Source organism: Scatophagus argus, chromosome 18 (genome assembly GCF_020382885.2).
Source record: "Scatophagus argus isolate fScaArg1 chromosome 18, fScaArg1.pri, whole genome shotgun sequence".
Classification (NCBI taxonomy): domain Eukaryota; kingdom Metazoa; phylum Chordata; class Actinopteri; family Scatophagidae; genus Scatophagus; species Scatophagus argus.
In genome coordinates this window covers 16,473,808-16,499,587 of record NC_058510.1, presented here as the reverse complement: position 1 = coordinate 16,499,587, position 25,780 = coordinate 16,473,808, and the positions used below count along the sequence as shown (strand labels likewise).

Below are 25,780 nucleotides of genomic sequence, written 5' to 3'. Positions count from 1 at the left end.
TTATGCTTGGTCTGTCACAGCTTTCCCCCTTTGTCTCAGTTACTGCTGTCGCTTATCAGAGCTATAGACCGAGCAATAGCAAAAACATATTGCGTGAGCTCTGCCACATATTTAGTTTGATTTTATACACTGACAACCGCACTGGAAATCATCTCAAATGCAGAAACAGCACCAAACAGCAACACAAATATTTAGAAGGCGCAGAAAACTATCAGCACACACCTGGGTAAACAGTTGTTTCTCTTCTGTTATTGGGTGACTCAAGTCAAGTGCAGAACCTCTCTAATACTAGGCAGGCAACCACACACAAACCTGGCTAATGTTGAGTTAGCCTCCGTCAAACCTCATTGAAGCATCCCAGGCAAAATGAAATGTTGCTGTCACCTCTGCTGTCAGACTCCATTCGGGCTGCAGTTACAGACTGATAGGATTTGAGAGCTGCACAGTGGTATAATGGTGTTCTTCCCTTTTGATTTTGCCAGTTTGTGTCTAGGGTTGACATTCTGAGCCGAGGCTCTGTGAGGATATTATTAGAACAACTGCCTAAAGGTATTCAGCCCATTTAAATGCAGTCAGTTACATCAGTAGCATCAAACTTCATTCCACAGCTTGTTTTCTTTTTCTCCATCCACTTCAGCACTAATGAAATGACTGGGTCAGCGGATATAATTTGAGCCTACACATGTGAAAACCATCCACTTGCGCATTAAGGCTGGACAATGAGCAAATGTACCCAAAGGTGTGATAATCATTTGTCATCAACAAATGGAGGGGCAAACAGGTGAGCATGTTGAGTGTTGTCAGACATCAGAATCCAATTTCACATCTTCATCCAAGCTGCCATAGATACACGGGTCAGACGGCTGAGAGTTTCAAAGCTTCACACTGGAAATGCTACCAGTCTTTCTTTATGCCTGTTAGCACTGCACTGTTTTTTGTTTTTTTTTACTGGACAGGATCAGTTCAAATCAAATTTAGGGATCATAACCACTTATTTTACTACATTCTTTATTAACAACGATTTATTCCATATGATTTTTTCATTGCAGAGCACGATTTTGCCTTCTAAACTGTGGCCTAACAGCTGAGGTGAGTGTTGAAGTGGCTGTTTAAATATATGCAATGAGCAACAACGAAGCTATCCAACCTGCTTATGTCGTGCAGGTCTATATTAGGTTAGTGTAGCACAGGGCCGTTGCATTTAAGGAGCAGGTGACTGGACATTCCTGCCTGTATTAGGCCTGACAGTTTACTGTGGGGGAGTACAGAGTTGGGAGAATTACATGAGCCCATGGAGGGAGACGCACTGCCAAACAATTCTTCTACTGGAAAAACATCATTAAATCTTGCTTACCTGTAAACATACCTTACTGCACACATTTATCACTGGCATCAGTGAATTCAGCCCAGCACCTCAGTTCATTAAGGAAACTGAAACCGCTTGTTTACACTTGTCATCTCCTCACTCAAGTTGCAACTGTTTATTGTGTAGATTAATACAAAGGTTGCCAGTCAGCAGCGAGAGATGTGCGCACACAAATGCAAAAGAGGGCAGAAAAGGTAAACAGAGGGGAACAGTGGCAAGGTGGGAGGAGAGGAACTGCTAATGGCTTAAAAAGACAAAGCTGGCCTGTCACATGCAATGCTCATCTGAACTGATGGCTGCCCCAGGGAGGGAGTGTCACAAACTGTCAGAGAGAGACTGAGAGAAAGAAAGATGGAGAGAACACAAGAGAGATGGAGGCTGGGAAAAGGAGACATAAAAGGTTGGAATGAGGATGGCTGCTGGCAGGGAAAAATCAAGTGAATATCAAAATGAAGGTGAGCGACAATGAGAATGTGACAGGAGCAATGGAAGAGAAACTAAACTAAGAAACTAAAAGATTGAGGACAATGGACAACATTTATGCTTGTGTGTGGCTCTAGTTGCCTGAGCCTCTGTAAAGGTCAGCTGTTGACACTGTGGCTCTGCCTGACAGATGTCTCAGTGAGGGGACAGGCCGGAGGGCAACAGGCAGTACACACACACACACATAAATTTGCACACATGTTTACACACGTTCATGGACAGGTGGAAGTGCAGAAATAACCCATAAGTGCCTTTTTGTTTATTGGTTACATCTAATTTTACTACCATTGCAAGGTCCCCATTTATAGCAATCAGCAGGTCAGCACACCTCAGTGAAGCCAAGATGCATGTTGACAGCCTCCCGTGGCTTCTCTAATTCTGACACTAACACGCAAAACTGCAGTGAAAGCTCCTCCTTTTTGTGCAAAATCCTCTTCTTTGTTGCATTTTGACAACAGCTGACCACGCTCTCATTTCTCCAGAATGTCAACTCTGTCACAAGACACCCGAGGCCAAACGTCGTGGACACCCCCTGACACACACACATCCACACACACACGCACACATGCACACAACACATAATCAAACATGCTGCCTAGGGCTATTGCTCAGTTGTCACAGTGGTTTCTTGTTATTCATGTGAAGCGGGCAGAGAAAGGGGTTAACGCCGTAAACTTACATCCACAAAAGCTCTTTTGTCACCTCAGTACTCAACCCCCCCCACATCCTTTCCTTTCTCCCCAGGCATAGTGGCTTTTCCCCATGTGATCGGGAAGAGTTGCCCCCCCCCTACACACACACACAACACACGCCTCCAGGGCGATTAGAGCTGTAGAGCAGTCAACCACTACTGCTCACACCATTACCCTGCTGTTAAATGACCATGATGGTGGACTACAGGCAGCCTGTTGGATGTACAGCTACAAAATCTGTCTTGCTAAACCAGGCGAGAAAGAGCAGCTACAAATGTTTGTATGCATGTTGCAAGACCTCACCTCAGATGAGTCCACAGTGCACTTCTCCCTTCGCTATGACTGTACTTGTTATGACTAACACATAAACTATGAAATGTAGAACAGGGGCGGACAGATGAAAGATCACAGGCTGAGGGAGCAGCGCCGTTGTTAATGCGGTGCTGATTGTTGAAATGGCTGAGGCAGCAGGTAAACGCAGGTCGTCGTGTATTGACGTATCGACATGGCCTTCTTTTGTCCATTACACCCACAGGTCCTGGGACGATGTGTGGGCGTGTGTCTGGTTGCCACAATCCTGGCAGACCATTAGTTTGCTGTGTCAAAATTCGAAGGGGAATATCGACAGTCCAGCTGGGACAATCGATAGCTGCGGATCTCTCACTCCCCTCTGCCATCTATGGTAGTGGGCCTACAGTGAATCAAACACTGCTGCTGTGGCAATCTTGTGTCATATCACTACACTTGGTTTATTCCAGCATTGAAAAATGAACTGTTGCTTTTGAGCATGGAAGGGAGACAAAAAGGAGTCAGCCAAACTCCAGCGCTTAGGTGATTAAATGAAAATAGTCGGGGAAAAAAAGCCTTTTACATACAGCTGTCATGTCCTTCATTCAGCTTAGTCATGTTCTGGTCAGATGCTGGCTGCTGATCCCTGAGGCTGAAAGATGGATGCCAGACCAGGGTTTTTAGTATGCGACAGCCAACAGGGTGGGACCTCGATTAGCCAAGCACTGTGCAATCATTGGACAGAACTCTCGGGACTATCCCATGTGCTGTCACTTATAATGTGAAATCATTCAGCAGGGAACAGCCAGATGTTTTCTGGGATAGAGCCTCCTCTTTTTTTCATTGGAGGTGTCCTCAAATAGAAACATGTAGGATGCCCATCTGATAACAAGCTTTGTTCTCGGGGCAAGACCTACATCGTATGGCTGTCTGTTTCTATAGTTGGTTACTGAGAGTGAGGCATTTCATCAGAACAAATATATATAACACTACTACTTGTTATCAGTTCTTGGTACTATTTCCTGACCTGTGTCCATATACTAACTTACATCTGTACAGTAGTAAGGGTAGGAATCTACTAGAGATAAGACAGTTGGGGTAAAATCAGCGGGGATGGGAGAGGAGCTTGCTCTTTGTTCCTCTGATGCTGTGGTGGATGAAGTGGGTCAAACAGAGCTGTGTTTTGCCTGTGTGAGGTAAAGGGGGAATTCCACCAGGCAGTGTGTGACCCTGAACACTGGCCTTCCTGTTAAACTGTGGTGATGTGCTCTGTAGCCGAGAGGAAGAGGAAAGAAAGACAGTTCTGTCCAAGGACTAGCTCTTCTTGTCACACCACTAACATGAGTGTGACTTGTGTTTATGGTTGTGTTAGAACTGACTGCATATGTGTGTGTGTGTGTATTATATACACCAGTTTGCAGCTGTTGTCAGACAGATCAGCGATAACACACCAGCTTTTAATAAATTCAGCAGCAGTGTGTATGTGTTTGTGTGTCTTCGTGTGTGTGTGTAGCCTGCTGAAAGGTCCTGGGCGTGTGATTGATGGGAGCTTTAGCACAGTAAACACATGCACACACATAACTGCGCGCACACACACCGGAGGTAGGTGGAGAGAGGTGGACATATACAGCAATGTTCAGCTAATATTATTCATCCTGCGTTCATCTGTGTGAGCTGAGCCCACTGTTCCCCATTATTGATAAGTCAGGTGGTGGTGTGTATAAGACTTCATATGGCCACACACACACATATAAAAGAGCAGAGAAATGCAGGAAATTTCAAGCATTTTTTTCTTTTCTCTTTCTTTTCTTTTTACTTCTCACATGCTGATCTTCAAACATTTGTGATTTGGATGATGGAGTGATTCAGAGAAAATAAGGCTGGGAGAGGGCGGCTGAGGAGAGGAGAATGTACGGAGAGAGCACACAGGGAGGAGGAGAGGTTATTTTGGAGTCTCTGAACTGTAATCACCACCTACAGCTGCTTCCTCCCAGGTGCTCTAACTGGACATCAACAGAGAGAGGGAGGGAGAAAGCAGAGAAAGGAGTACACACACACACACACACACACACACACACACACACAGAGAGAGAGAGAGAGAGAGAGAGAGAGAGAGGCTGGTGTTTGTCTTGTTTATAATTAGCTAGAATTTCCATTTATCAGTCTGTAACTAACCCCTTTCCACAGATCTTCTCCCAGTGAGCCCTGGCAGACAAGGGGAAGTTTTATCTTAGGAGAAGAAGGAAGTTGAAGGAGCTATCGTAGAGCTGACACAACACTTCCAGTACCTGACACAGGAGACAGGATGGTGACTACTTTCAGAGGAAGCTAGTCTGGCTGTGAATTATGTCAGACAGCATGTGACTTGCTCAAAAACAGCCAGTGACCTTCAGGTGAGACAAAATAACCAGCTGCTATTGGTCTTTGTGGTAGCCTGGTCTGCATTGTCATTTATTCTCATTACATTCAGACAAAAAATTACGGTAATGAATAAAGGAATCATCATTAGTCATTGTATAAATGTAAGTGGAGTATGTCACATATAATGTAGGTACAGTGTAAATGTATTTGTAATTCCACAGTAATGCCACAGGGGTGTGTGTCCAGGTTAATCTGATAATGTCTCCTTGAAATAGAAGCAGTAACCTGAAGTCCTGTCTTGATATGGTGGAACCATAACATGAGATCTACAGGGCGTGACTTACAAGAACATACGGGTAAACACACTCACAAACATGCAAGCATAAAAAGTAACTCGCAGATGCATTACCACTAATGTTCCATGAGGCTTCACCTATGATGCATGTTTTCAAAATCTTCCACCGTGAGGCACAAACATAGTCAATCATAAACCCAACAGACGCACCCACTCACACTTACACATGTTGCTGTGCGGAGCCCCACACCACCTTCCAGAAAATACATCATAGAGTGGGTGACATGCGTTGCAGCAAACGCTTACACAATTGTGCACTGAGTCGGTTGCATTTCAATAAAATCCTTGCATATGGAAGGCTGTGAGTGTGTCCCTGTAAGTCATCCACGGCAGCCTCCCATTATTGTCCAATAAAAGCAGCTGGCGCCATGTGAGTTGCACATGTCACCACCAACAGTTCTGATGTCTGCTGCATGTACAGCCAGACAGTGGTAAGGTAGTGGACTAAACAACAAATCTGGATTAATACCACCACTATAGTGAATACATAAACCTCAAGCAGACTGGCTTACACTGAGAGATAAAGAGAGATGGGGGATGGAAGAACACAACAAATGAAATCAACAATGCATTCTCATGTATAATGTATGGCCTGCCATAGTGTTTAACTCTAAATTACCAACACAGGCTGGGTGTCCCGTAGTTAAGACAAAACAAACCGAACAGGAAAAGTCAAAATCGTAACAAACCACAATTTAAAGCCTCAAATCCAGCCAAAATGACCCATTACAGTGTCAAACTTTCACCTAACTGTACCCCCAACAAACTCAAAGGTACTGAAATGCTTATACACAGACCACCCCCCCCCCCCCCCCAAAAAAAAAATAAAGCATTGGCCCATTCATCCATGAATTAAAAACAGCAGCAATGATACAAAGAGTAGTGTTGAAAAATCACCAGAGGTTAATCGTGCAATGTTGTCATCTTGTTAAAACCAGCGCTCCGAGTCTGGCCAAACAAACCTGGCTGATAAGCAAGGCGGTGGCATCAAAGCCTCACAGATTACAGATTACCATCAAATCAGTGCATGCACTGCTGCCACGCACAGGCACCTGCTACTTTACTGAAATGCCCCTTATCCATGGGGCTGGTGATTAGGACTGGAAATGTGTGTGTGTACATGCCCATGGGGCTGATCTGGACCGTTATACACAACAGCTTTTCATTAGTAAGAGAGGTCTTCATGAGACAATGGGATGGTAGATGATAATCTGGAGGAGATGGGCTGTTTTCTTAAGCTCCCTGATGTTTGCATGGCTGGGTATGAGTGTGTGACAACAGGATTTTGCACCACTATTTACACTCGTCTGGTCTGTGGTTGTCTACATGCTTGTATTTATATATGTCTAGCCGTGTATTCCATGAAACCCCAATGGCCCAATGTTAACTGACTGTGATTAATGTCCAGTATTTTCTGTGTCACACTGGCACCGTGCCAACCACTACCCTCCCAAAATGTACTGTGACTGTGATGCAGTTTTCTGCCTCTCTGCCTCCATCACTCTCCTCCTCCAGCAACAGTGTGAGGATTAAAGGTAAATCCTGACCTCCTCATCCACCTCTCCTCTTAATGCCTCCGCTCATTTTAAATGGCTCCGCTGAAACTAACTGGCTGGATTACTGCTCAGGTGCTTACCCACCTCTGCTGAACATGACAGAACTTCACACACACTGGCTTAACCAGTGACACACATTTCTCACAGACAACATGCAAAAATGCACTAAAGAATGCACAAAAGGATCTCTCAGTTTCTTTAAAGCATCTGTGATCTTTGTTGACACAGGTCTCCAGCTAATTATGTTAATTGTAGAGATGCAGTACAGTGAGGGTTAAGGCAGAAAGAGAGAGGGTGAGGTTAACAGTGCATAGGATTTGTTGATATTCAATTTACCTGCCCCTTCCAACTCACCCCCACCTCACCCACCCACCCACTCCTGTCTGTCTCCCTGCCATTGGAGTCGCTGGCGTACCACTTTTCCCCATTTTCATTGCCATTCTTAACCTTTATCTCTCTCCTCTTTTCTCATCGTCTGCTGTCCTTTATCTCTCCCTTTCTCCCAAACAGTCTCCTCACACAGAAACAAGGTTATAAAGGTGGGAGATGCGATATTGTTTGGCCTGTGTGTGTGTGTGTTTAAGTAAGTGAGTGAGTGAGTGTGTGCACTCCACATCAAGTCCTATATATAAGAAAGCCTAGGGGCTTATATCCTGAGGAAGATTTTGGCATAATGCCAGCCAAATGGCATTGCTGGAAGCATTTCTGTGCATATGTGTACTTTATGAAGTGTGTGTGGTGTTGTTTTTGTGCATCTATTTGACAGTGTAAATATTCAAGATGACTGCAAGCTTCCTCAAACAAGGATTTCAAGATTTTTGCCGCTTTGAAAAGCAGCATGAGACCAAATATAATAAACAAGAAAATAATTACAGCTATAAAATGATGGGAATATGGATCTGAAGTTAATACGGAGGCTGAATTCTCACTAGTATACCAAGAAACATTTTTAAGACACACAGAGCTCTAAAAAATTATTGAAAAAAAAAATGCAACCCAAACTCTGTACCCCTCTGTACTTGTGTCTTCCTCCCACCTCATCATATGGTCTGTCTTGTCACAAACTGGACTCACAGGTATCAGGAGAAACCCAGCATGCATATTTCATTCACACCCACCTATTAGTTATGTACGGTAGACTAGGTAGGTACACTTGCACTGTGGCCGTTTGTCTTTCTAATGGAGGGGGCGACAGCAGCGACTACAGGCGAAGAACAACTCTCATGCTCCTTTAATGGGAATGAATAAAGGATGAGTCGAGGCTCAGACACCAGGTTAAGATGCTGTTTAGCACCTCTGGCCCAGCGCCCAGTGTTGGAAGCAGGGATGGAAGGAGGGAGAGACAGCGGGAGGACAAAGAGGGATGAGAAGAACACATCAAGATACATTGATGACCTGGCGAATGACAGAACAGATATACTGCTGGCTTAAGTGTAACATGGTGTTTTGGCAAAGAGATTAAGCAGTTTTGAGCAACAACTACAACTAAATACACAGCATTCAGAAGTTGTAAGAATTTTTTTTCCACAGTGAACTCCAGCTAAGTAAGACGGACAGACAGCAGAGAAAGCTTTTTGTTGACACTGAGTCTGGTTCCATACGCCTCCGCAGAACTCTTCTCTTTGATCCACCTTGGGAGAAAATGAAAGGCATTGAAAGAGGAATAAAAAAAAAAAAAGCAAAACGTGGAAGAACATGGACCTGGAAAGATGGACTTAAAGCAGTGCCTGGTGGTTTCATGGAGAACGTAGGAAGGGACAGGTGGTAGTGGGACAGCTTAATCAGCTATGTCAACAGTCATACATTGGAAGGCTGAGAGAGCAGAACGTGGGATGGTGACGACTAAACCTGCCAGTCTGCTACCTCAGACAGACTCATAATGGCTGCCACCTGCCCTGGGTTACAGCAAGTAGAAAGACCTTGCGGCAGCAGCTGGCAGCACCTGTGCTCAACAGTCAGGTCACCACATCAAAACAAGCCTGAAGGATTAGACTACTACTGGGGGGTGGAGTCGAAGGGCGCCTGAAGAAGCCACAGACAGAGAGAGAGAGAAAGACGCATTTTCAGATGCTTTTCTCCATGCAGTGGGACCAGTGGAAAGAGGACTGCCGCGGCTGTGAAACCATTTCGCTAATGTGCAAAGCAAACCAGTCATGACAAAGAAGAGGCAAGTCTTCAGAGTTCACAGAACATCTAAACAGTTAAGAATACAATACTGAAAATGGAGATAGGGGGCAGCAGACTTATCACAAGAAGTGGTGAAGAATTAGGTACTGTTTGCTCAAAATGACAGCTTCTTCGGTTGTTCAGTGCTTTTCCCCAAAAAAATGCAGAACGGTTTGAATGCAGCCTCCTGCACTTTCAAGCTTTCAAAGTCCAGGGTGTATTTGAGGAGCTGTGGGGTGATGGCTGGTGCCATGTGACATGGTGTGAGTGCATCTTATTTTAGAGTGAGAGGTTGAGATAAGGTGTTAAAAGGAGAGGAATGCTGAGCTGTCCTTGTAAGCCTCAGTACATGATGGGTGTCATCTCCCCTCCCAGGTTAAATTCTATGATTACAACCACTAAAAGATCTCTGTAATAGCCTTTCCTTCTCTACAAATGCTCTCTTTCTCTCTCACTCCTCTCCCTCTCTGTCTTCTTTGTCCCTCTCTTTCTCCATGCCCCACACAGCAGTTTATTTAGCTGCCGTGTTTACATTCCTGTTCAGTCAGCCTCTCCCAGGGGAGGATGACAGGATCTAAGCACTGTGGCAGAGCCTCCCCTCTCTCTCTCTCTCTCTCTCTCTCTCTCTCTCTCATGGCTCAAGTCAGTTACATGATAGTTACAACTGATAGTAGTGACACACGCATACAACCACACAGTCAGTATTTGCTGGTGATTTCTTCTGGCTAACAACAGACTATGTGAATGCTAGCATGAATTAATCAGATGTGGAGGAAATGTAAGCAATATGAGAAAGTGAAATCGACAGATTTCATCAATCAGAAGCTTGGCAAATAGAAGAAGTCAATAGATCTTTTTAAACAACACAGAAACTTAAAGGGGATGTCCGACCCTCAGCTGTCCCTCATGGTAAAAGTAACAGTGACTATGGGCAGGGCTGGGGGAGACTAATTGGATGGAGCTATAGGACGTCCTGAGCTCTCAGGTCATCATTAGACTGACTGGCTCCTGTGGCCTCCGGCAGAGTGCTGTCTGCACGCCCTAATGACCGCTGACTCACTCAGCACGCAGTACCGCTGCCACATTAGTCCACCCAGGAATAGACCCAAATAAAGAGAGATGAGAGGGGAGCTGGGATGTTAGGCGCCCTTACACTCCTGTAAGACATGACTCTGTGCCATTTTACTGCGTTCAGTTCAGTTCTGTCCTCACCTCTTTATGTGTTCTGTCCAAGTCTGATTGCCTCTGTCCTGCAATTCTTAGTTGATTTTAGTATATAATGCTTGTTTCCTCACCAAGTTCTGCCTGTGTTGAACTGTTATAAACGATGCTGGACACTACTGGTTAATATGGGAAAAAAGAATCCACATAAATAAAGTAACAGCCATGTTTGATTCGTTGCACCGTAACAGTGCTCAAAGATGACGTGCCTTCAAGTAAGGTAGAAGTTATTTAGAAACTTTTAAACACTGAAAGTTAGTCAACTCTGAAAAGAAAGAAGTCTCCAGTATGATTAAATGTTGATTTTTAAGTTGTGATTATTCAGCTTAAAACTGCTGACATGAGAGTTCTTTACCCAACTGATAAGTCTCTGGATCGGCTGATGATCAAGAGTAGAAATGAACTCTGATGGGTTTGAACATCATTTTGATCTACCCATGATGCATTGGTGGCGCTTGTCAGACAATCACTGCTGTCTGTGCTGCCTGAGCAGAGAAGGAAGCTGTGAAACAGGCTAGCTGTTTCACCTTGCTTTCACTGGCTGCTTTCTGCTGCTTTCTGCTACTCTTATTATCTTAAATAAGAGTATTTCCCAAAATACCAAACTATTCCTTCAAGTGTCTGAGCAAAATCAAATTACTGAGTTCAAACAAACAAACAAAACAAAACAGTATGCGAAACAATCTTGAATTTCCCTCGGGATCAATAAAGTATCTATCTATCTATCTATCTATCTATCTATCTATCTATCTATCTATCTATCTATCTACCTATTCTATGTATTTAGAGCCTTTCTAAGCTGATAACTATGGGTTAACCAGGCTGTAAAGCCCACATGATGGCAGGACAGAGGACTGCTCTGTGTTCAACTGACCATGGGGGGTAGGAGGAAGTGAGTGAGAGGGTGGGATGGAGACAGGGACAGTTTTGTTCTGTTGTCCTTCCAATAAGAGGACAGCAGTAAACCTCCTCAGGCGACACAACCTCAAATGTTTTGTTCCTACTGTAGGTGGGAAAATACATTTGTTTGGATGATGGACAGAAGAGTCCAGACAGAAAATCTAAACTGAAATTAAAACACACAGTTACAAGATACATCTGCTAGGGATTTGGGACAGGGCGATTTCTGTCAGGAGAGAAAGAAATCAAAAAGAGGGGGAGCAAGTGTGAAAGAGACATGGCTTGTCTTAGATACACCATCTGAGTGCAGTATCAGCCAAAAATACTCCTCCTAACAAGTCAATGCTGAGTATTGATTACCTTTGTGCAGGGCTTATGTAACATCACTACCTCTGTGTACAATTACAGTTAAGGCAGGGGCTTGCACAGGAACCTGCCTGCCCTGTAGAGATGGAAAAGCAAACTCTTCATGTGTGCCGTGGGGTCATTAAATCAAACGGCACAATGTGAACTAATGGCCTGGAAAAACTGAGAGAACTGTGCTCGCATAGACCCATATATAGAGACTGAAGAAGGGAGGGAGTACAAAAGGAGGCAGGAGGAGATGCAGGGACACAGACTTGCTAAATGTTTGCAGGGCCCTGAGAAGGCCTCAACCATGGAAATGACTTAGTGCTGAGAAATATTTTGCATTCATAAATCTAGAAAAGATTCAGAGCAGCATGGAGCTGAGGTGGATGTCCAGTTAAGGACAGAGTGATAGAGCAGAGCCAAAGTGTTGGTAAGATTCAGTCACCTAAACTCATCATTGTGCATACCTCCTCTCCTCACATGCTACTCCCTTTCCTCCTGCTCTTAGTCCATCATCAACTCCAGCCCCTCCTCCTCCCTCCTCTCCACTCCAGAAACCCAACACAGCACAATTTCCATCGGGACTCTGATGTGAGCTTGGAGACGACCGCGCTTAATCGATAGTGCCAGGTTGCCAAGACAACCTTGATTTCCTGTCGCCGCTTTTGCAGAGCGCCGGTGATTGCGCCGGGTGTCCGTTGCACCTGCCGCCCTCTCCTCCTCCTCCTCCTCTTCCACTGTCTCATCAGGCACTCCTTATCCCTCGCCTCCCTCCCTCCCAGACTCCTGATGCCATATAGTCACCATAGACAAAAGAGAAAGACAGATATACAAAGGCAAAATGGATCAGACCCAAGAGGTTGGGGTTTGATCAATCAAAACACATTACTGAGTGTGAGGCCACATGTGCGTACACACACGCGCATGTAAACACACTTAAGCACACACGACCTGTCACCACTAAAAAAAAAAAGCAAGCTGTGACAGCTATCATACCTACCTTGGAGGGTGTCACTGCATCTGGGGAGCGTTTACTATCAGCCCTCCAACACACACACACATACCCACACCTTCCTCTCTCTTTGCTACAGGAGGGGTTGGCACCTTTTTTTCTATTCATTAATGGAGAGCTCATTAATCGTGGCTGATAACGAGAATGTGGGACAGGGACATGATTAAGGGGCTCTCTCTCCTTTAGCTCTGCGCCCTTGGGGATAAACAGCCTTGTGTGTGTGTGTGTGTGTGTGCGTGTGTGTGGCCTGCATGTTAAAACAGGTAAAGGACGCACACCCAATACTATCTGTAGGACATCTGTGGGATAGGATACTACACATGTTTTCATTTTTTCAGCTTAATCACTTGTATGCCACTGAGAATTGTGCAGTCTTTACCTATGTCTACGCATTAATCCATCTTCCCTTAAAGATGCAAGTTTGTCTGTATCAGGACTCCCTTAAGGCTAGTTCAGTGCTGAGGAAGATGGACAGGGCACTTGGAGAGAGGAGGCTGGGACTTAAAACAAATCTTAGTATTTTGTCTGTAGGTTTCCAGCATGTGAGGATGGTGACTCCCTGTCATAACTAGGACAGGAACATATTAATGGAAGGGCTTATTACTGGAACACAAATAGAAGTAAAAATATGAACGTTCTGCATGAAAGAGATTATTGTTTTAATCAAATTGTGCGCCTTTGAAGCATTATTAATTAATTAATTAATTTGTCAATTCAGCAGTGTGTCAGGCTGAATACAGTCACATTAGTTGCCAGAGTGAACAATATGTATGGAAAACCGGGAGTAATTTCCTAGTGTCATGTGTGTGCTGTAGTCTTGGAAATTGTTGATTGTAGTCTGTGGCTTGTGTGTGTGTTTATGTGCATGTTTGCCTGCAGTCTTCTGTTTTGTCTGGGTCCACAACGAGCTGTTTCAGACTTGATGTCACTGAGACTTAGAGCTGATGGCATGCTCTGTAAAAGTTAAGGTATGTACAGGCACAGGGAAGTTCATTTGGCTATCAGAAATGTTACAATCATTTACACTACATATACTATTTTTGTTTTTCAAGCATCCAATTTGACCTGGTAACAACAAACAAAATAAATGCAAAATATTTAAACCTAACCAGACCTTAAGCACAACAGTATCATGATATAAAATTGAAAAGTGGAATGTAAAAATGAAGTTTGATCATAATCCCTGCTTTGAAGAAATGTGTCAACATTTGTTTTGGCGATTGGGTTGCAAATTTGTTCTTGTATACCTGCATGTTTGGTCAAGCAAACAATTGTTATATAATACTGAAAGTAAGGTTAAAGCAGGGCTGGGAGGTACAAAAATGTAGAATTACACATGACTAACCAGGTGGTACAGTACATCAGAGGATAGAATAACAAAATGCTTTCCTTTCAATAGGTCAGAACCAACCAACAAATATTATGGATGCAACTGATCTACAAACACAACAGGATGTCATGATGTCTCGGCCAGAGTGCAGAGATCAGTCTGTACATACAGAAGGGCTTTGTAGTACACCAATCGTTTAGTCTTACACGCGCATTAAATCCAATCTGTCCGGACCAGGACCCTAATCCCCTCTCCACGGCCATGGAGACGAGCAGACAGTAATCCTCCATATTTGTATATTAATAGCCAAAGTCTCAGAGGGGGCCTCTCTACAGCCTATATCGTGATGTATGTTTATTAGTTGGTTAATCTGCTTGTTGATCAAAGGACCTGGTCCATTTAAACCTGGGTTTTAATAAAAACACAGCCAGCCCTGCCTCAGGGATAAGCTCCCCAAGGACAAGGGAAAGAGCATGCCTGGTTTCAATAGACTCATCATCAACAATAAACAGCTTTACATCAATGTTATCTGTCATGGGGCAATACAATTATTAGGTGCAATTCAGCCCTGGGCCCCTGCCCTATCCTCAGAAGAGGGTTAGATAAAGCCTAAAGACCTAAATATAAGCCTGCGACCCTGTTACCACAATGCACAATTCAATCAACTTTAATGTTATTTCTGAGGGTGTATTTAAGAATCATAATAATACCTTGAAAGTTTTCCCCTCTTTTCCTTAGACATCGACCCTCAGACACTCAAGTGGAACAGGTTTAGTTAAAATGCTGCACCACGTCAGCAGGCACGACCAGCAGAGTAAAAGAGAGCACAGGGGTGAGATTCCTTTGGATCTGAATCACGTTGGAGTCGTCTGCTTACCTCTTAGCCTGTCTAGACGCTGTGTCACTGCCACACCCCGCTGGACATCTGTCCTGATTCAATAGATTTATCAGACAGCCATTCGATTAGAAGGGCACTGCTTTAAATTAGCTGGCGAGTCAGGAGAATGATGGAGGTGGGCTGGACAGGAGGGCCATTATGGCCTAAGGGACCCTCTCTGTCCCTCTTGCTTACCAATGGTCTACAGTCGCCAGTGAGCTACACTGTCCACTACAAGGGCTGTGGACATCTGCTGATGCAGTTAAACTGGCCAATTTAGATGATCTTCCTTAAAATATTTTACTCTAATTCAGAGGTATGTGGCACGAGGGCGCAGACACCGTTTTATGGTAGGCATCAATCAAAGTGAGTTCCGCTGGGTAAACAAACAAACAGCTTTGAAACATCTGGCTAGGTGAGATAGAGACTGAACGAGAGGGGCACCCCAGGGAGATGTGTGGTTTTCCTCTGAGATCTGTTGATTGGGAGGAAGAACAGAGGGATGGGCAGAAAATGAAACAAAAAAGGAGAGGAAGAACCAAAGAGACAGTTCACGCTCAGGTCAGAATTCAGGTGGAGGTCAGGAATGCACTCACAAATCATGCTGAACCACGCACACACACACAAAAACGTGGCCTTTAAATGCATTACAGCCAGACCATGTGACTCTCATGGGGTAGTCTCGTGGGAGCATCCCCCACCCTTGATCTCCCTGATGGACTATAACAACAGGAAGTCAGCTTGGCCTGCAACATTGCACCACACCACACCTACAGATAACTGCTCCCTCTATCACACACAGAAAAATTCACACCCAAGCAGAAAGGCACATAGACAACACTTACACAACTCCAGCCATCATTTGTCAGTCATCACAGTGAAGTCTAAGTTTAATCCCCCTAAAAGTGTGTTGTGTGGTGCAGAAGAATCGATGGCACGATGCCCGCTACTGCTGGCGTCGGTGGCAAGTGAGACGCGCTGCAGCCTGGCACTGAAACAAGAAGAGACCAAGGCTGGCAGGGGGGTGGGCTTTTCAGTGACTGAATAGCCCTTGTTTATCTAGGCCCCTCTGGGAAGTCAGGACACTGCAGTGAATAGGAACCAGTTAGCAGCGATGGCATAATAAGACCAGGGGGAGGACGGGGGTCATTGAAATTCAACGCAGGCTACTGTCAAGACAAACCACACTTGCCAGCTGTGGCAGCAACTCAAAGGAGCAAGGGGGACATTTTCTATGGCTGAGTTTTAGTTGACCAACATGATTTGATGTACCATTGCTTACTCATCAAAAAACACCAGATGAAGGGTGAAATCTTATGTTGAAAGAGGGATCTATTGCACTAAAGTTGAGCAAAAGAGGCATAAATATGGCAAATTCAAGTCATGAACTTCCTCAAAAGAATGACTGACATGTCAAACAAACAGAACAAGACTATTTTCTCTTTAGGGCTATGTGTCATACTGTATCCAGGCACTCTTTGCCCTTTATGTCCAAGTCAGAAGTGACTTGAAGCACTAGGAGTCATTGGGTTGACACAGTTGTAGTGGTTCCAACTCTCAACAGGACAGCAAGGTGCTCTACAGAGCCAAATCTTTTTAATGTGTTTGAAAAGAGATGCTGTTTTTCTTTGGCTTCTCTGTGCTGTGAAACAGACAGGTCTACAGCTCAGCAATAGTGTTGATTCTTTTCCCAGGCTTTCATGTTTTCTGCCCCGGTTTGTGGTCTCCAAAGCCCCTGATGAGGAGCCTTAAATAGGCTGCCACAGGTGCTAGGGGCCTGGGAGGTGAAGGAGGGGGAGGTGGCCTGGATGGGAGCAGGGCCGCAGGAAGCCCCTTGTTTTCACAGAGATAAAGGGCTTTCAGGTTGCATCCTGGGCCGTAATCTCTCACACGCTTCCTGGTTTTGTTCGTGGCAAGGCAAGAGAAAATGACAAACTAACCTTCGCCCTGAGAAGCTGATCGATAGCTTCTGATGAGGCAGGATGTGTGTCTGGTGGATGTGAAGAGCATAAGATGATGAAGAGACAGTCTGCATTTGAGTTTGAGCTGTGTTCATTAATAGTGCTTGATCACGGCTGATTTATGGGTTCATTTATTCGGAGTGCTGGTTCGTTTCTGATGATGATTATAAAAGTGTGCATATAATTTCTATCCTGATCCCTTCATTTGCTTTTAGAGCACAATTAACATTGTTCCAAGCTCTTACATCCTAATTATGGAAAAGATAAAGCTCCCTTCCTTCAAATTCAACTTCCTCCTTCTTAAACAGTCACTTAGTGGTGGCCTTGTGTTTAAAAAGATCCATTTACTAGAAATTTGCATGAAAGGGGTTTATTGAAAAGTTTGCATTGAGGACAAGTACAAACTTCAGAAGGACAGGCAGCATGTTCATACCTTCATAGTTATAAAATTCCTCCTCTGTTCTCACATTTTCTCCCTCTATTCTGAACATGTCATTCTTGAGAAGGCCAGCATTTGACCGTGAGCCACACCCTGTTCTCCTGCCAGAGGAAACTTTCAATCTCTGCCTCCCTCTCTCACTCTGGCTGCAGCTCTGGCTCTCTCATACTTTTGTCAGGTGTTATTTATGAGTGCGAGTATAGCTGACTTGCTGCATGCCTACAGCACCTGCTGGTATTGGAGAATTGGAGCCAAAGCAGCTGCCAGATAGAGGAGTGGGAGAAAGAGAAAGACAGGAAAAAGGAACGAACAGATAGGACTCAACACTTTGTGAGAAAAAGAAAATTAGAAGGTCAGGGAGGAAGCGGAGGCAGATACCTGATGGTGAGGCAATAACGTGTGGCACGCCGCTCACAGATCATACAACTAATGATGGGTGTTATGATGAGAACCGCAAGACAAAACAAACAAACAAGTGATGAGAAAGCACTAATTAATAGTGTCGTACAGCTCCAAACGTGATCAATTAAAGGCCATGCTTCATTGACTTGCAAGCAAAAGTGCCGGCGCCAGTGTAACAAGAGAGGGGAGGACCCTGTCAGCATGAGTAAGAAGACAGATGTACCATCGCCGGGCTATAGGGATTCAAGGGTATCTCCTCCCTTCCCTTAACTACCTACTACACACACATCACCGTACACCCACACATGTATTTATGGAACGTGCTCAGGGAGGCCCCAGTATGTTGTGACTGTAAACACCTGAACACTGGTGGTAGCGGTGAGCTGAGCCAGGACAGGTGGACTTAGACAGGCCAGAGGTCAGTTTCTCAATTCCAGTTCCCAGAGTCATGGAGACCCAGTGGAAAAAAAAAACAACAAAAACTGCACTATGTACTTTACTCAAGAAAGCAATCAATTGTGTAGGGCAAGTGTTTGTGGGGTAGAAAGCCTAAATTTACAGGTTGGTCAATTTAGGATGAACACAATCCTAAACCTTACCATACTGTACAGATCAACAAGTCCAAAAGGTTCAGTGGAACACTGTGCATTTAAGCAATACTTTGGAACAGTAGAAAGAAGTTCCTTAAACAGTTTATAAAGCGCTGATGTAAACGGATATATAATTGAATGACAGGTATTCCTCACGTCAGCCAGATAAGTAGGAACTTTATAAAGTGCAAACTTCAAGAAAGACACAACTGTACCAATACAAAAGTTTATTTTGATCGTCCCTAAAGGCAGGCTGCATATAACATTTACCATTTGTTCAGGCACTGTTTTGTACTCATTCACAAAGACATACTGTAGCTCCTTTCTTATAGCAGTGCAGTGGATGAGTGTGTCTAGGCTTGGCTGCCTCCTTTGGTCAGGTCACACTAGCGGGGTCATGGGGAGCTCAACAAAACACTCATGAGTTAAATGGGGCGATGCGGATGCTCCGTGTCCCCTGCATCTCCCCCCACCCCCCACCCCTTCCCTCCCCTCTGTTTTCAGGCTGGCCATTCTCCTCTCATTAATCCTGTGTGGATGTTTATCCATGTTGACATTCAACATAGCAGTTGGCCTTCTCTCTGACTAACAAACACGGTGACTAAGGTTTTTTTTTTCTTTTGCTGGAGTTGTCACAGGGCTTGCCTAGGCTAGCTAGCTCAGTACACACAGGGTTGGGGGATAGAGGGGCACTCAATTTGTTAGTCACATCACAGAAAGGCTGTGCAGCTGGAATCAGTATGTGAATATGAATGCGTACCCCCTCAGGAGGGTCATTATCAGTTCTGTGTGCTACGGAGAGGAAAATCAATATGGTCATCATAACGGGCTGGCAAAAAGCCAGCCACTAGGCTGGGTTCAAAGCATAATACATGGCAGCAGATTACTCCTCATCTGATGTCATCTAATTTCATCCCTGTAGACAGAGACACTGTGGGACTATAATAAGGTCAAACACATTTAAAGGGGACTAGACATCCAACATTCATGTCAAAAAAAAAAACAAAACAAAAAAAACCCAAATCTAAATAAGATTTTAAAAAAAACAAAAGAAAACAAAAGACACAGAGACTGATGGTCAGGTGGTCTAAAGTGAAGCTACTGCAGAGGTTTGCCCTGATGAGTTTTTGCCACAAACACAAGCTGGCGTAAGAGCCCCTTACCGGGCCCGCCTTCTGCCTATTGTGTCAGTCCAGTCTTTTTCATTAACCGCTCCACTGAGGACCACAGGGAGGGGAGGGGAGGGGAGCGGAGAGGAGGGTAGGGGAGAGATGGGCGGGAAGGGAAAGAAGGAGGTGGTGGTGGTGGTGATGATGGGGGTGACAAGGAGGGGTCTGCAGACAGACCCAAAGGGACTCACTGTGGAGCTGAAGAGCAGCCACCAAATACATGATTAAAAACACACATCAACAGGCAGCGCTGGGCACACCATACACAATATTTACCTCCACCAGGATGGCAATTTAGAGGTAATCTCTCCCTCAAGTATACACACTCCTAGAGAATATTATCTCTCATACCCACACTTGTGGGGAGGGGCTGAGAAGGGGAGGGGGAGAGACCAAGAGGGGAAACAGGAAAGTTAAGGTGAAAGAAAAGAGTTTGAAGTCATCCAGCAAACACACCTTGTCTGCCCATGACTCACAGTTTCAGGAGTCAGGAGAGGAGAGGAGGGCAGAGGAGGCTTTTCTGCTCAGTTAGCTTACATCTCCTCCCTACAAATGCACTGCAACAAATACTTGCTTGCACCACTTTCGGTGTCAGTATCGCTGTTTAGGGTCAGAGCTGTTGCAGAATAGCACAAATGACTCAACAAAAAGCATGTCAGTGTGCATGCTCTTCTACAGTACCTGAATGATCTCTTACGCTGGCGAGAAGCAGCCCAGGCTGCTATTCGGGGGGGGGGGAGCATTTTGCTCCAGACCAACGGTCATGTTTTTGTGCAGTTCACTGAGCTGACGCGTCGCTACAAGCTCCCACCGCCTCATCCTTGTGTTACCCCCTATCCCCACAATATTTTTGTCCTTTCAGTGTGGGTGTTTGCGATGGCTGAGTCATTGTCATTTAGAGCGCCTCTGAGGTGCATGGCCCCCATCACATTGTCCCGTCTCGCAGATGGACCCCTCAAGGTCCATGCTTGGGATCTGGGGAAACTCCTGCCTGCTGTGCCAAATTAAGCCTTCATCCTGACATTAAAAGCAGCACACTGAGTAGCACACATTGCTACTTTAAAATACATGGGACAGAAATGCCACGGGGACACGTCAGCGTTAAGGCGAGCAAGCGTGACGCAGACATAAGCTACAATTCCAAGACAAAAATGTCAAACAGAGAGCCGCAAAGCAGCCTCTTGAGGGCCTGAGGGCTACGTGAGAGAGGGATTTGATGAATTCTGTGAACGTTCCACGGATTCCTCCCTCATGGGGACCTTTGGGAAAAGAATGGGTCATATGCAAATGGCATGCACAGTATGGAGGAGAAGTTTCCCACAAGCTGAGTGTGAAAAGGGCTCTCCCTCCCCATGCCGGGCCTGCTGAATGGGCCTTTTCTTTAGCCACTGAAAGTGTATGAGGTAGAGCAGGCAAACTGCAAAGGTAACTAGGCTCTTTCTCCTCAGGCTTTCTCACTAGAGGCTGAACACACAATGGTTCATTTAAGCGTTCAGTCACACAAACCCCAATAAAGCACATCCAAGCGCAGTTAAGGGGGTTACTGAAACTGACTCTGGGTTTAAAACTCCTTCTTTACGAAGGGAGAGCACCTTTTTATAGGCTAATGCTCTCAGCCTCCATGGGAGCAGCTAATCATTAAGCTGCCTTAACTGAGGTGGGAGTGTGGTCATACATCACATCATTTTAATTCCACTGAATGGTCACATGAGGACAGGCCTTTTCCCACCCTGATGATGGACATGTTGAGGGATGAAGAGTAGCCAGAAACTACACATACTTTTGCAGATGGTGAAGAAAAAACAAACAAGAAGACGTAGAGCTCTTCACCTATATGATGCCTGAAATATGTTTTGGGTTATTTATGGTTCAAGCATAACATACACCTTGTTTTGACACTAAAGTCTATACAAGTTGAAGAGATACCTGTCATGTGTGTCATGCTTTTCACCTTTGAACACCTCAGTTGTCACCTGATGTGAAATTCTTTAGTCACCTTGGCCACTTCACACAAACTCACTCCACCCCCCCCCCCCCCCCCCCCCTCCCCCTTTCGACTCCCCAGGGAACACGGAGCCCACAGTTTAAAGGGTCACAGAGGAATGGATGGAGCGGAGAAAAAAAACTGCAGCTCCTACAGCCCCCCCCACCCCACCCACCCTCTTCCCCCTTTATTGAACAGACTTAAACACAAACACAATTGGACATGCTGGAAGACATACAATGGCACAGAGGGGGGAAAGTGAAGTCATACTCTGCGCACGCATGGGTGCCTAGGTCAGAGGGCAATCAACAGCACCCCTGGCTACTGTGTCTTAACCCCCTGAAATAAAGGACAAGCTCTAGGAGGAGGAGTGAGAGGGAAAGGGGGGGGGGATTTTTTTCTTACTTGGCACTTTCAAATGAAGCTGCTGAGGAAGTTGGTGAAAAGCAGTGAGATAAATGAAAAATTTCCTCCTCTGCTAAACTCTTCACACAACAGGGGTGGACCTTTTAAATGTAAACAGATGTCTTTTGAAACAACTGAAGTGGCATGTGGAGCTGCAGAGCCAATCCCCACCTCCTCTGAAGCCTCCACCTTAGCTTAAAACATTGCTTGTTTTGCCAAACAAACGGCAGTTATAGCTAAACCATTGTTTAGAATTGTTCTCCTACAGACGTACAGCAAGTGGTTGTGTTCAATAGTTTCTACACGGGGTGAGTGAGTCCAGAGCACTAAGTATAGTTTAAGTATAGTTTTACCAGGCCAATAAACATGCTCTTCAACATTACATGAGTTGTTGCCAAGTGCCAAGCCCACAGCCTCATTTTCCTTATTTGATGGACGATTCATCAAGGTGCAAGTGTGTGAGTGAGTGTGCCCAAGAGGGAGAGAGGGAGACAGGAGAGAAAGACAGATTAGGGGATGAGGCAAATGACCCTCATGATATTTTCAAATAAATAGAAATCCTAGCTACCTGTGTGTACACTCATTTTAATGTGTCTCTGAGACAATGTTCTGAAAACATGAGGCCAAGCTCTTGAGCATGGGCACAAAGCTGTCAAAGCACAGCACTGTTTATTTTTGCAAAGAATGTTAACACCGGGCGCATTCCTCTATTCCCAAATTGCTGTGTTAAATTACCGTTGCAGGGAACAGCTTCTATTCCTGAGGGGAGCTGACTGGGGAGAAGCGACAAAGGAAGCTGTAGTATCCCGCCGATTGCAAACACCTGTCGTCCTGCAGGCTGTTAACACCTCTCTGTTTACAGCGGGGAATGGAGCTCACCTTGATCTCAGCTGCAAGGGGCCTGGCAAAGCCTCTGACCATAACAAGCTGGGCACAACTTGAGGGCTTCCATAATTATAAGAGCCCAGGCAATCACTATTTAATCTTCTTCTTTTTTTTTCATTTTAAAATAGTAGCTGCTGGGCTGACAACTTGTTATAAAACTGTAACCAAAAAAAAAAAAAAAAGGCTCTGACAACATGCAACAACACTAGATTTCAATCTGACTTTACTGAGAAATTCCCTTCAAAAAGCAGAGACGGTGATTTACATGACAGATCACCTGCTTTGTAAGAAGGTGATGGGAAGTGAGGACTTAAACCTTTAAAGAAAATGCAAATGAGGCAAAGTAACAAGGACCACATCTGTTGGTTAAGGGTGCGACTTTAAATATCAATAGGGCTGTGTCAGTATTGAGAAAAGTTTAATAAAATCTTGTTCATCTAAAGATCAAAAAGCAACAAATCACAGGTAGATATCCTGAAGTCTTTCCAGAGTAAATAAAACTCCCTTTCTCTCACAGGGAAATGAAATATCCACGCAGACAGGCGGACCGTTATCTGAGGTGTGTCCACACCTTAAACAACTGCACAAACGCTCCAGGGACGAAGTGAATAGCTGAACACACCCCATAAAAAAGGAAATGACAGTGGAAAACATCGATAGCACCAATCAAACTATAAGCCACTCTCGCTGGATATCCACAGAAAATTCACACGACAGAAAACCCCGAACAAGAAAACACAACAGAAAGTAACGGCTCTGACTAAACGAGTTCGTCCATCTCATATCTGACGATACAGGTTTGACAAACCCTGAATTTCCTGCATTACCCCAGTTCCTTAAAGCTACACTGGGTGGCACAACTCATGAGCTTGACTAGTTGATAGGCAACGCATGTTGTCAGACTCGCTACAAAACGGCTTGCTTTCACAATAAAACCATTAAATAGTAAATGCTAAATTGTCGCTCTATGGATTCACAAAAAGCCACTACGCAAATACGCGTAAAGATGTAGCAGAAACAGACGTTAACAACTCAACAAAGTCCTTTGGATTTGCCTCAAAATGAAGCCAAATTAACATTTACGTGTGTAACACGAACAGGCGACAAATCTACTAACGTCGTATTCTCGAAGGACGCCATATAGGCTACTTTCTAATATAAAACAATATTCTTTCACACCACAACACGGTGGGTGAAAGGCCGTTGAGCCGAAACGCAGATTATGTATCTACTTGTACGATTTGAATACAGTCTGAATTAAAACAAGCAGTAACGGTGTGCATTTAAAGGTTCGCTCGTGTCCACGGTCGTACAAGAATCAGGATTCCCAGCGCGCGACTGGAGAGGATCCGCTGTCCTTATATGGGCTGCGCTCGCCCTGCTCACACAAACAGCGCGTGAGATATTCCTCGTTCTCCGGAACCTCCGTTACCCCATCCATGTTTCGGTAAAGCTATCGGTCCTTACTTTGCTATTAAATACCCTTGTGAAAACGTTTAGCGTTCACAGCATGTGGAGTACAGAACTAAAACACTGTAATAAGTTGAAGGATGAAGAAGAGAAGTGCTCAAAACGTGCTTAAACACAACAACACGCTCTTCTTCTCTTTCATTCTATAAAACATTACAAAAGCTGTCGACGATAGCATAAACCCAATTCTAAGCGTACATCAGGCAGGACTTAATCAGGCAAAATGCGTTTTGTCAGTCAATGTAGTGCAGCAACAGTGTCGCTACCTGCTTCGAGTAAGCAAAAGAAAGAAAGAACAAACCAAACAGTTGTGTTCATTCTGTTTCAGAAAGACAACTTATGTCCACGACGACTTCGACAAAAGAACGGCTATATGTAATGTTTTTTTCAACCCAAATTGTTAAAGACAAACAGTCGGTCGAGGTCCGTAATAACAATCAGGTAGCTTGCTTCCCAGAGAAACAGGTCCGAGTTTGGTGGTGGGCTCTAAAACTCGACAAAATGAAAGTAAATCAATGAATGCAGAGTCTTTTAAGAGAGTCAAAGTATATCAAAATCAATAAATGTGTATAAAGTAGAGGCAAAAGCTTGTTCCCTCATAACAGTGTTAGTGAGGTGCGAATAACGGTCCCCGGTGCAGCGGACCGCTAGGCGGAGAGAGAGACGCGACCCAGGTATAACGGTACACTACATAGGGCTGTAATACAGCGCTCACTTGCTACTTCCCAGCACTTTCAGTTACTAAAAACCGGACTTACGGGCTGCCAAACTTTTCGGTGAAATTACCGGGAGACAGAACAGCCTCTAGACCATTTGCCCGAAAGAAAAGCTCGGCGTCGGAAGTACTTTTACTCACCGTTGTTCCTCCTCGGGTTCGCCTGCTTTCTGCGCTTACACCTGGGGCCATCCGCCATGATCCTTTCGTTGTGTCTAAATGCTGCCGGAGAGTCACCTCCTCTCTCACCCCCTCTCCCCCCTCCTCCTCCTCCCTCCCTTTCACCTCCCCTTCTCCGCACCTGGTTTACGACACTCAGCTTTACGACATCACCTTCCCGCACCTCCCCGACCCACGCTGCCAGTACCACTCAGAGCAGTACTGGAAATGAGAGGGATGACTGAATGCTGTACCTGCTCAGCCTTTTAATGTGTGCTAATGAGCGATTCACTTTAGTAAGTGAAAGGTATAGGCATAGGTGGTCGTGCTTAGACCTGTTAGTTTGCGTTGTTGGTAACATCACAAACTATCTGGATCTACTGTATCTGTACTCTACTGTCCTGTTCTCCAGCAGTACTGCAGATGGCTTTTATCTAAATTGGATTGGAAATGTAATTAATTTTTTTTTTGTGTGTGTGTGTGTTTTTTGTTTATTTGTTCCTCTGTTTTGCTAGTTGTTCAAACATATTTTTGAAAGGGTAATATTATGCTTTATATGGCCATTTATGTAATCATTTACTTTATTTTACACACACACACACACATATATATATATAAATAATTGGTTTAAGATGAATTATTT

At 44.7% G+C, this 25,780-nt stretch overlaps 1 protein-coding gene across 1 annotated transcript in view; it reads right to left on the bottom strand.

Moving 5' to 3' along the window:
- zeb1b (zinc finger E-box binding homeobox 1b) overlaps positions 1–25,246 on the bottom strand; it is a 46,797-nt gene extending 21,551 nt beyond the window's left edge. Inside the window, exon 1 of the mRNA XM_046371043.1 lies at positions 25,120–25,246. Within this exon, the coding sequence (XP_046226999.1) occupies positions 25,120–25,177 (58 nt within the window). The 5' untranslated portion in view covers positions 25,178–25,246. The remainder of the gene's footprint in view (positions 1–25,119) is intronic.
- Between the last annotated feature and the right edge of the window lie 534 nt (positions 25,247–25,780).